This window comes from Cavia porcellus, unplaced genomic scaffold, assembly GCF_034190915.1.
Source record: "Cavia porcellus strain 051 isolate PalLab524CR breed Dunkin Hartley unplaced genomic scaffold, mCavPor4.1 scaffold_13, whole genome shotgun sequence".
NCBI lineage: Eukaryota > Metazoa > Chordata > Mammalia > Rodentia > Caviidae > Cavia > Cavia porcellus.
In genome coordinates, this window is record NW_026947496.1 from 38,862,687 (window position 1) to 38,875,524 (window position 12,838).

A 12,838-nucleotide genomic window follows, 5' to 3' on the forward strand; every position below is an offset into this window, starting at 1 on the left:
CAGTGCTACTCCTGTTACAAAAGTTAAAATATTCCAGGACAGAGTAAGTGTCACAAATCCAGTTATGGATAATGAATACAAATGGAGCTTCCAATTAAAAAAGAAACAAGTGTGCACCAATCACATGCATTTGATTAAAAGATGTAGTTCTAGACATTGGCCAAAGAAAATAAGGTTGCGCAATCAATGCTGTATACCTGCGTGTAAAGTTACTCTGACTTAGGCACTGACTGGTTTCTGTGAAACTCACCTGCAAGCAAATTGCCAGGTTCACTCTGCAGCCAAAGGAGGTGCTGACTGCCCTCGGATGGAGGCCCAGGTCTTTGAACAGTTTGGAGAATGACTGTGTGAGTGCAATTCGAGGCCGTTCTTCTGCTACCACCACACAGGTCCTTACTCGTGACAAGTCCAGTCCTCGTGCCTAGAAATAAGGACAGTGACACTAGTTCAGGCTTTAAAGTGCTTGGCTATGTGTAAGCTGGACAACCGTTCACGCGACATCCCACAGAGGCAACAGAAAACACGGATCATTATTTCCAGGGTACATGCATTATTAATCATTCCAGGATGTTAGTGTTCAAAAAAGTCACACATTCTAAACATGAATGAAACGTATTTTAAACAACAGCAAAAATCAACATCAAAAAGCCTTATGAGGAATAACGTAGAGAAAAACCAATTTCTGGTACAGAGGCACAGGATCTGGGGAAGAAGCCTTCGTCTGCATTGCCATGAGCATGGACTAATGCATGCACACTTCACTGAAATGAGAAAACCTATGTCTATAAGAAAGCAATAGTGCCAGGTGTGGTGGTGCACACCTATAATCCCATCACTTGGGAGGCCGAGGCAGGAAGATTGATATGAACCTGGCCTCAAAGTGAGTTCAAGGCCAGTCTGACCTGCATAGCAAAACCTTGTTTCAAAAAGACGGGGGGGTGGGGAAGAATGCCACACTAAGATGTTTAGACACCACCATAATGGCAGTTCTCCATTTATGTCCCATGAAAATAAGAGATCAGATAAATTCTTACTGACTACATCTCAGTTTCTGTAGTAAGCACATTATTAAGCATATCTCAATTTCTATGCCACATTCAGCCAGTTGAGTAAACCAGCAAAAGTCACAGGAGGAGGAATTCAATGACTTGAGCATGAAACTCTTGTTGATACAAGCAGGCAAGTGCTGGGCGAAGCTGAGCACGAGGATTTGGTGACATCACTGAAGGTGAGGGTGTGCAGTGATAATGCTATCTTATAGTGGGAACCAGAGCTGGATAAACCTAACCATTTGGTCCCTCAAACACCCTCAGATAGTCTCAGAAGAGAAATAATTGACAAGGATTCTAGATGGGAAGCAAATAATTCAAGATTTGTTTTTTCAGGTCTGGGGATCAAGTCCAAGGTTTTACACACATAATCAGGGGATACACCACTGAGCTGTAGTCTCAGCCCTTAAGGCAACTTTAACATTGGAATGTGGGAATTACACATACACAGAAGAAAAACTTAACTCTGGATGACACCAATGACATGTTCATACATGTAAATATTTGACAAGAAGCACAGTGTGGGGTTTGCAATGCTGAGTCTAGAGCAAGAAACTAAAAATTTGGTTCTAAGTTTATCAAGGATAGCAACACATGAAGGTTGCTCAGTTTTCCTGAATTCAAGTTGCTGATTTTTAAAATAGCAACAATAATGGCTCCTATTTCAGAGAGCTATGGTGGATTACATGAATACATAAAATGCTTGATGATTCAAATATGACATTATTCTACTTCAGTTACTGATATGTATCAACAGAAATAATTCATAAAAATGTACTTAATCACTACAATGTCATATAGACATTCTGCTTTGTAACTTTTCCATTCATAAATATATAATTTTAAATAATTACATGTTTATGTAACTAAATATCAAAGTTACACTGTTTTTCTGTTCAAGCCTAATGTAGTAGATGAGAGTAGGAAAACTAAATGTAAATATGATCAATGTACTGTTTCAATATTTATATGTATATAATTCATATGCACCATACTCAAATAAAATATGTAAAGATACACTGGACATACAAACAGTGGACAGTATTTAGAATATCATCAGAACAGGTCATAGGATTACTTCCTCTCAGTTACCTAGAATTAGGCTATATAATTTATTATGAAAATCAATCTCTCTCTCTCTCCAATACACACACTGTTTGCTTCATTGTAAGATGAATGTCCAAACCTCCATATTAGGGTCCCCAGGACAATCAAAATAAGTGGCTCCCCTCATATTGTCCTACGTAAACACTCAATATCAGAAAACCTCACTGAGAAACTTAACTGACAAAAGCAAATTTATGATCTTTCAGGTAGAATTAGTGGAATTTAAAATATTATTTACACTCTTATTACTCTTCATGGCAATAGGAAACTAGGTGTGGCTAAACATTTCTTCCCCTACCTGAAAACAATCTGCAAACCTCGGGTGGCAGACCTAACCTTGGCTCTTTGGAGGAATTGTCCTGAGTACATCCATCTGTCCATGCAGACTGGGAGCTAGGAGATAGGGCGCAGGGTTGCTTACCTTGAGGGATTCTGTCTGTGAGCCCAGCCCCTTGGTACACAGCTCCATCACTGAGTAAGAGCAGAATGTGTCCCGGACTTTGTATTGGCTCACAGCAAGCAGCCACAAGGCTGGGTTGGTCTCCAGCTCAGAGGGTGGGATCAAGATAGACTGGTGTCCAGAGTAAACGCTGCAGAGAGACAGGATGGGCCATGAGGGCATGTGCTTAGCAAAGCGAGGAGGGAGGAACACAGTCATTTCTGAGAAACAGGTGACATCTATCAAACCCCTTCTATCATTTGTAAAACAGGGACAGTAAAACCAGCTCTACAAAAGGAAAGCATGCTTTTGAAGACATAGCCAAAAAGCACATAAGGACTAAAGGAATGATACTACAGGGTCATTGCTATTTTTAGTACTTATTTAAAACATCTAAAAGCCATGACACTGTTAGCTTTCTCTTGATGCTGCTATATTAACAAACCAGATCTTCTTTCATAGAAACACAGGTATCACATTTTGGTAGAAAGTCTACAAGTTCAGAATACACATTGCAAACCACGCTGTTGCTTTATTTTGTAAATATTGGCTTGTTAGGGATTTTTTGTGGGGGGAGGGTCACATCATTACTCATTTGTTTAAATACTGTCTATAGCAGCCTTGAGATAAGTGACTTGAGAGAAACCACAGAATCTAAAATTTCAGTAAATGGGAATATAAATAAAGTGCTTTATTTATTTACTGGTTGCTCACTATGAATTAACACTAATATGTGCCATACATTATAATAAAATTTCAGTAAATGGGAATATAAATAAAGTGGGCTACCCTGGTGTAGAAAACCAATGTGAAGGATAAAAGAAAGAAGATTATGATTATTAAAGGAAGTCAATCAATCGTTTTAAGTTTTGATGTATACTTTAAAATGGTCCAAAGTTAAAAAGAAAAAAAAAATCCACAATAACCACCAAACAGAAAAACTAAAGAAAATGTATTTACTTTTTTTATCTTCATATTAGAGAAAATATTTACAGGGAAGAAGAAAATGACTGCATATTGTTTTATTTTTATTTTTTGTCTTTTTGAGACAGGGTCTCGCTATGCAGTTCAGACTGGCCTTGAGCTCACTTTGTAGCCCAGGCTGGTCTCCAATTTGCAATAATCCACCTGTCTCAACCTCTCAAGTGCTGGGATTAAAGGAGTGCACCACCACACCCAATTTACTGCATATTTTAATTCATCATTAATTGATGGTGTAAATGTGTATTTAAAAAAATGAAGTACTTGTCCAAACTGTTTTAAGTGCTTTATTTATTTACTGGTTGCTCACTATGAATTAACACTAATATGTGCCATACATTATAATAAAATATCACAGATTAGTCACCTCATATTTAAATAGTACATCGGGACTCATTAAGTACTAAAACTATTTATTCTTTATTGTGGCCAATCTTATTTTAAAACTTTCACAATTACTTACAAAGAAGCCAACTGGCTGAAAAAAAAAAGTAAGGAAATGAAGCTGGCTCACAAAACGTACCTTGAACAGGACACCTTGTATGGTAACAAGTTCTTCAGGGAATAAGACAAAGGGTACTTGGGGGCAAGCTTTCATTTCTTTCTGTAGTTTTCTATTCCTACATTTCATTTATTTTTGTTAAAAGGAAATATAGCTAACACTGACCTTAGCTGTGGCCTTTTCCAAGGTTTAATCATTTATGAACTAGCAAAGTAGGCTCCTCAGGGAAGAAGTACTGTCCCTCAAATTATTATTCTGTGTATATTGGCTATTTTTGTCTTCACTTTAAAAACTTTTATTATGATATAGCATATAAACTTCTCCACTTTAACCATTTCTCTTTTTTTGTCTTTTTCTTTTTTATCGGTACCAGGGATTGAACTCATGGCTGCCTGCTTGCAAGGCAGGTGCTTATGTCGCTGACCTTAATCCTCAACCCTGACTTTAACCATTTCTAGGGACACACTTCAGGGGCATCAATGATGTTCACAATAATCCACAACCATGAACAGTTTCCAAAACTTTTTCCTCACCACAAACTGAGACTGTATCAATTAAGCAATAATTTCTCATTCATTTCTCTCAGTCTCTGGTATTTTTCTATTTACTTTCAGAGTCCATGAATTTCCTCTTCCAGATCTTTGTGTGAGTGGAAGTGTATATTTGTCTTTTTCTGTATGATTTATTTCACTTAGCATGTTTTAAGGTTCATCCACTTTGTAGCACATCTCAGTCTCCTCCAGTTTTATGGTTGAATAGTATTCAATTGTATGTGTATATCACATTTCATTTATCCATTCAGTTCGATGGACACTGGTGGTCTCCCCTTTTGACTAATGTGATTAATGTGGCAGTGGACATTGTTGTACAAGTATCTATTTGAATCCATTTCAATTCTTTTGAGTATATACCTAGAATATAACTTCTTCTTCTTTTTTTTTTGTCTTTTTTGTTTTTTATCAGTACCAGGGATCGAACTCACAACCGCACACTTGCAAGGCAGGTGCTTATGCCGCTGAGCTAAATCCCCAGCCCCTAGAATATAACTTCTGAGTCACACTGTAATTTTCTGTTTCACTTTTTAGGCAATTGTCAAACCATTTTCCATAGAGTTTTACATCCTCACTAGTGATGTAGAAGGAGTCCAATTTGATGTGGACATTCTCACCAATACTTGCTGTTTTTAATTCTTTTAAAATTATAACTATTGTAGTGGGTGAAGAAGTACCTCACTGTGCCTTTGCTTTGCTTTCCCTATGGAAACAAATTATTTTTATAATCACTATATCAAAATCAGTCAAATTCCATAATCATAACACAATTCTGTAAAGTGGTCACTAAAATTTGTCCTTAGGAAATTAACTTGGTCATTCAGTATAACTTTATGTTAAGGTTATTCATAAGAAATCAAACAACACAATAACAAAGTAGATTGCACATTTAAAAAACTACATATTACAAGCAACTTTCTACTCAACAAAATCTCTGTACAAGTTTAGCTTTGCTCTTGATATGCATGAGTGAGCTTTTTTATCCAGGCCCAAGGTTCTTTACATTTAGTGTCTAATTCATAATGCGAGTATGAGATCAGCTTTCCAACATGTCATTGTTTTCTCACTTTTCAGACATACCTTATTATTCTCCAAATAGTCTTCCAAGATACACACTGTGGACCTACACACAAACTACATATCTTAGCTCCTGAAATACACTTAAGGGACCAAGCTACATCTCTTCTGCTCACACCACACACAGACCTATGCACTGCTCCCGGATGCCTGCTGCCTCAGTTCCAGGGCCCACCGTTGCTAACATAGGTGGAATACCACTCTTCATTCTTTCCTGAGACCTTGCATAAACAATCTCACTCCAGCGTTCCTCCTACATGTGGGTGGCCTCTTACAGTCTTAGAAGGAGGAGGACATGCCTCCTTGGGCTGATGACGCTGGAACTTGTTTTATTTTGCTCCTTATTGTAGGTTGTTGCTTTTCAGTCTTGGTTATTGCCACTTATTCAGTACCCTGGAATCCACCTACAAATCCTAGAAGACTTTGAATTAGATCCTTCCTTATTAGTTAATGTGCGAGCTCCAATTTGAAGCCTCAAGGTAGCATTGAGCAGGAAAAAATAAAAATAAATGGAAAATTTACTTCGGCTAGATGGAAACTAAATGAACAACCTCGGGGCCCAAAATAGGGTCATATACCATATACTATAACAGCCTACAATCTAACAAGCCTGCACATTATATGCCTTATAAATCATAATTATCCACCAGGAATTATGTGTCTTTCCACTCTGGGGAGTAAAAGAACACAGTGTTTCTATTAACATCAAATGTTATTCAACCTGTTCATGAATAAGGACTAACAATACTACTTCAATTAGACTTTTTAATAGGCTTTTTAATGCAACTGAAATTTGAGTAGCTACACTCTCACACTAAGGACTTACATTTTCAGTGCTAGGTACCTACACGTTTAATAACATCTGAGCCTTACATCTTAGGGAATAAAAACAGGTACAGTCTCATGATTATTTTCCTCTTAATGTTGACAATATATCATTTCCATATTGTTCCCAGGATTTTATTTTGTATGCTACCACAGGGAGATCAAAAATAAAGAAAATTAAATCCAAAAGACTACTAGCTTTCCCAAGAATACACATCAAGATTATTGATTTGCTTGAGCAAAACTGTTAGCACACAAAAGGATTGGACTGGCAATGTGAATTCAGTCTCAGGATAGAGAATTTCAGCATACTTGTGCAAGGTAAGGAAGTTTTATCTTCTTCCTTATTTATGAGGAAGTAAAAAATAAGAAAATATTGATACTAGGAAATACAGAGAAGACTAGACATGAATTTTCCACTTGCCTTTACGTTTATCATTTGTAGTTGATCTTACAGTTAACCCTAGTCCCAGCAAATCTTTATTCTATCTTTTGTCTCTAGAAACAAAACCAAGTGACTCTAAATACTTCTTTCTACAGGGGGCCCTAAGACAGCAGGGATCCAAAATTAGTGTATAGGTCTCATGCATGGGTGCAGGGACAGGAAGTATAGGTTGGCCACATCCACTATGATACACTCAAAAAGACAGAAGAGAACAAAGTTGAGAACTCACATTTGCTGACTTCAAACTTATGCTACAAAGCAGCAGCAATCAAAAATGTGGGAAAACTGGAATTCTTATACATTGTTGATAGGAATATAAATATGGTCTCAACTCTGATCTCACTTAGTGTAAGACATTTCAAGGTCATTCATTTTGTAGCAGTATTCCACTATGAAGAGACTACAAATGCTTATCTATTTATCTGCTGCTGGGCATCAGGATCATCTCCCCCACACCACCACTGCTTTTGACTACGGTCCTGGGAGCAACTGCAAGTCTTTATGCAGATCTATGGTTTCCTATCTCAAGTGGATGCCGAGGAGGGGAACTGCTGGGTCACATGCTAAATTTATGTTTAAACTATTCAAGACAGTAGTTTTCACATTTATATTCTCATCAACAATGTATAAGAATTCCAGTGTTTCTACATTTTTGATTGCTGCTGCTTTGTAGCGTAAGTTTGAAGTCAGCAAATGTAAGTTCTCAACTTCGTTCTCTTCTATCTTTTTGAGTGTATCATGGTGGATGTGAAGTACGACCCACTTCGATTTTACTTTGCATTTGCTTAATTAATGCTAAACATCTTTTCATATACTTACTGACCATTATCCATGTGTTCTTTTGGTGAAGTATACAGTGTACCAAAGAAAGCTTCCCCACGTTTAAATTTTAGAAGTTCACTAAAGAGCTGTACTTTTACCACATACATGATTTGCAAATATATTTTCCCAGAATGTAGCTTTTTAAATCATGTCTTCCAATATGCTAAAATCTTAAAATTTACTTTAGTCCAACTGATCATTATTTCTTTTATATGTTAGGACGCTGATGTTATACTTAAGGACTCTCTGCCTAAACTCGAGAATATGAAGACTGTATCCTGTATTTTCCTTAATAACTTCTGTAATTTTGGGTTATTCAGTTAAACCGTGTATATGACAAGGCTTCAAATTATCTGTCAGCATGTGGTTAAGTTTCTCATCATCATTAGTTAAAAAAATCAACTGACCATAAATATTATAGGTTTTATTTCTGGCTTGTCAGTTCAGTTTCTCTGGTATCTATCTATCTAGCTATCTCTATCAGTCTATCTGTATGTTAGCACCATAGTGCCTTGGTTACCATGCCTTTAAAATAAATTTTTAAATCAGAAAATGGTAGTGAGCTCTGTAACTCTGACCTTAGATTTCAAAATTGTTCTGGCAACTAAAGGTCCTAAGCATTCCTTTAAGGATTATCCTGTCAACTTCTGCAAAAAAGACTTGCTGGGATTATGACAGGTATTACATTGGATCTAGAGACTGATTTGGGGAGAACTGCTATTTTAATAATAATGAATCTTATAATACATGAATATGGACTATCTAACACACTTTAGAAAACATGTGCAATCTTAGAAAATATGGTGCAATGATTCTATTATGTCAGTGACTCTCATATAAACAATCAATGACTGATGGTAGTTAAGACATAGTTTGATTAAGTTGGTCATCAATTTGATGCCACTAACCTCAAATACTTCAAAGGGTATTTCCAAAAACACAAGTATATTATCCTGCGAAAACCAATTAGGCCATCAAAACCTGAAAACTGATACATTTTTTTTTCTACCCAAGCACAAACTCTAATCAAATTTCTCCAGTTCTTTTGATGACATCTTGTATGGGAAAAAGACTCAGTTTAGATGTGCACACATACTTACGTTGTAGTGACACCAACACTTGTGAAGATTATAGGTACTCCCATGTGTTCCTATGTCCCCTCATGATGGGTGCCTGAGCCTCCCCCACTTTTGGACTCCAATGAAGCATCTTTGGTGGCAGGATCAATGTCATCCACTTTCCTTGTCCAGTCCACTTGGCAGCATGGAACACCACTGGTGACATTCACCTTAACCTCAGTTCAGGCTTCTTCTGTGAAGTTTCTCTTTTCCTCTTTATTGTTAGTAACTATTTTGTAGATGGCATAAGTCCTTTCTCCTCATGAGGCTTTCAATTTGCTCATTATTTATAACTGAATAGTTGGATAATTTCCTGTTACTGAAAATGTTGCCATCATTGCAATCTTTATTTTGACCATAATTTGTCCCCAATTTGTCCCAGAAGGAAGTCCTTCAAACTAGCTCTTCTGTTCTTTTGACATGGCCTCGTTTTTATGAGAAGCATAATTCCACAGTGACACATCTAATTGTGATTCAACTCCTCAGGGTCAATTGTATTTTCAGTATTTATGACGATCTCTGCCAATGTGCAGGGATCAGGCTTTCATTATTCTTAAGATATATACTTAATTTTAATCCTATGGATGAAGCCAACCTCCTTCCATTGCAGCTGATCCCCTTATACTTCCTCCCCTGCACAGTCCCCACACTCCATGCCAACTGACACTGCTATTCTACGTGGCCACTGCCCTCCTCCTGCCCAGGCTGTGACACCACACTGGGATGCTCTGGCATTATCATCTCTTCCTGTCCTGGCTCCATGCTTGCATAGCCTCAAGAGTGATTTCCTTTTCTTCTCATCTTCACTGCCTTTCCTTCCTCACCCTAAACCCCAGACCTGCTAGTTTTTATTATCTTTAACTTTCATATTAGTGAGTATGCATCTTAGACCCAGGTCCTTCCTCCTTCTGCATTCTGCAAACAGGCTTGGTTTGCTATAGAAGTAGAAAGCCATCTATTTACTGGTTTTGCCTTTGTTAGTCCTTTGCCAAATGAGAACAGTATTCCTAGAGATGAAGAGGTCTGTCAAGCCTCTGCCTTTCTGCTACATTGGTATAGATGTCTGTGACCACTTTGACCCAACCGAGGGAATGCTGGGTTCTAAGCTATTTTGCAAGGAGGGAAAATTATTCAAATATAACTGCATTGGAATTAAAGCCAAAAATTTGAATATTTATTTAATTCTATTTTTGTTTTCAAAAAATTTAATTGTCCTGATTAGAATGCCAGTGTTTTCTAAAAACACAAGATTAGATTTTAATCCATTTTAATATTATATTATAAAGGCATTAAATATTATTCTGGAAGAGTATTTAAAGAGAAAATGTCTACTATAGACTATCAAAATAAAATTATAAACAATTTCATACTATAGCACCTCAATTTTAGAAATATATTAATACTTACTTATAAAATTATAAGCATAAATATTTCTGAGTATGACTGTGTACTATTTGTATTTGCTTTAAGATGTTCCATTAAAAAAAGTAGAGAAACAAAATTGGAAAGGTGTTGGTAAAAGCTAGTTCACAGGCACTGGTATCTATTCTAGTATATTTTATATACTTGTATGTACCAGAAAAGTGCAAAGTATGCTACATTAGAAAATAAACTGATAGACAACATACCAAAATGTCAATTGTGGCGATCACTACCACCATTTACTAGGTTACTAGTATGATTACTGACACCTGTAGTTTTTTCTGTGCAATTCTAAATTTTCTACAGTGAACATACGTGTATAATCAGAAAAAAATGCTGTAAGACACCAATTTGCTTATTGTGCCACACATTAACTCTGCAGATGTCTGCTGTGTGCCTACCAGGAACCAGTGGCTAGTGAAGAGCAGCAGTCCTAAGGGTGAGCTCAGGCCTCAAGGAGCTTGCTCTGCTCTTCCCCAGCTGAAGACCCCCCTCTTCCACGTGAAAGGGACAAGAACCAACAAGGGCAGAGCCTGCAAGATCCACAGTTTCAGCAAGAACGCCAGCAGGAATGATTGCCAAGTTTAAGGGTCTAAGAACCAAACCTCAAGAGTCTTCTGATGGGGAGAAATAACAATTGCAACCTTCTACTGTCTCTGTGAGTTTCTTTCAGACTTCATGGAGCTGCTGTAGATAGTAGAAGCACCACCATGGGTGCTGCTCTGTCCCCAAAAGCTGGTCCTCAAGAAGAGGCACAGGGACAAGGTTTCTGTATTTGGCACAAACCAGCCTTCTCTGGGATGTGGCTATACTTGGGGTTGCTTGGCAGGGCCAAAGATATAGAAGGGAGGACATATGGTTTCTTTTCTGTAAAACTTATTTTAACGATATTAAAGAAGAATCTCACCTGCAGAGGCACCAGAGGACAAATCCAAGTCCACAGTAAGGGTCCAAACAGATGGCCACTTCTCTAGAGGGGTAAAGCTCACACTGCAGCTTAATAGATCGGCAAAAGGCACTGGTGGCTGCGTGAGACATCTGCAAGACAGTAGGTGACAATAAATGCACACCAATATTTACCTAGAGCCCAAAGACACCTGGGGAACAATGTGGTTGCAATAATGCATATTTAACACTAAAGGCCTCAAAGAAGTTTTCCAAACCAGGAACAAGTGTAGCAAACAAACGTTAGGAGGGAGTGAATGTCAACATTCTCATTAGTCCTCCCCTTTTCAATAAATAAACCATATTCACGCTTCCTGGTCCTTGAGGAGCTAAATGCAACAGCAAATGAAGTAATGACATTGGAGCAGCACATTATAGGTACCGAGGTTCTTGTGATTCCCACAGCAGCCTGTAAAGCAGGTAGAGAAAGTTTCATGGTTTGTGTCTACTTTTGTAGTGGACACCTGTTCCCGGGACAGTCCGGGCCACCACAAGGCACTAGACTGCGATGCACCAGTGGCCTGTCTTAGATAGCTGATGAACCTCCATCTTAATGATTAGGAATGGAGGCTCAGAAGTGAAACATTTATTGAAAGTCATTTAATTGAGAGCTGCAATTGGAACCCTGGCCTTCCTGCACCAAGCTCAACACCTTTCTCGCTATATCACCATTCTGCTACAAGACAGCAGAGAAGTCCGATCTCACCCCCAGCCTCAAGGCTAGAGTAAAGAGCTTTCCTTGGGTTCTCCTCTTCCTAATCCAGTAACAGTCCCCCTGCAGTAAGCAATACGAATTATTTACTAATTCACATTGTCTAAAACTTATTAGATAATAATTATATAATAACTCTCTAATTTTGTATCTAATAAAAGCAATGAACATTAGCCCGGGGGCTCTTTAGCAAAACTAACCTAAGGGGAAAAGGAAAATCAAATCAGCATAGAAAGAAAACTATCTCATGTCACGGTTTTAAAACATGACACAACTTAATGTGAAGTAACATGTAACAAAGAGCTGGCTTACAAAGAGGACCAGCACAGAGCATTGTAATAGTGAGGGCAATCCAGCCCACCATCTTGTTTCCCATTCATTTATCACTGCAGCAAAAAAGCTGTGGGAAACGGGTGGGAAATCTTTCAGTGCAAAAAGTCAGTGAGTTCTTCAGAGAAGCAGCTTTCATCAGGGATATTTCACTGAACTCAAACAGGGTCACACAGAATTGCTCTGGGGTACACAATGTAAACAGTTCTCTTCAATCTGCTTTCAGCCACAGAATTTGTTTAAAGGAGAACTGAGATTGGTTTTGCAAACCATTTGTGTAACCCACATCCCCCTGGAGCAAGAGTTAGTAAAATCCTGCCGATTGGCTTTTGTTGCTGTTTTTCATTTGTTTGTTTGATTGTTTTTTGATTTTTCTATGCTTTTTTCTCTTTAAAAGAAAAAAGAAAAGAAGAAAATTCCACACCTATGCAAGAGCAAACCTACACCACACTGCTGCCCTGTGCAAGGCACCATCTATAGCTGGAAAATTGAGGTCTTCTGCTCAGATAATGA

The 12,838-nt window shown here is 37.9% G+C and overlaps 1 protein-coding gene across 4 annotated transcripts in view; it reads right to left on the bottom strand.

Moving 5' to 3' along the window:
- Positions 1–12,838, bottom strand: part of Dip2c (disco interacting protein 2 homolog C) — a 419,016-nt gene that overhangs the window by 44,150 nt on the left and 362,028 nt on the right. For all 4 annotated transcript variants that reach the window (XM_063260126.1, XM_063260125.1, XM_063260124.1 and 1 more), the window contains 3 exons: positions 11,246–11,376; positions 2,578–2,746; positions 251–421 (listed from right to left, as the gene is read on the bottom strand). In XM_063260126.1, coding sequence (XP_063116196.1) covers positions 251–421; positions 2,578–2,746; positions 11,246–11,376 — 471 coding nt within the window. The remainder of the gene's footprint in view (positions 1–250; positions 422–2,577; positions 2,747–11,245; positions 11,377–12,838) is intronic.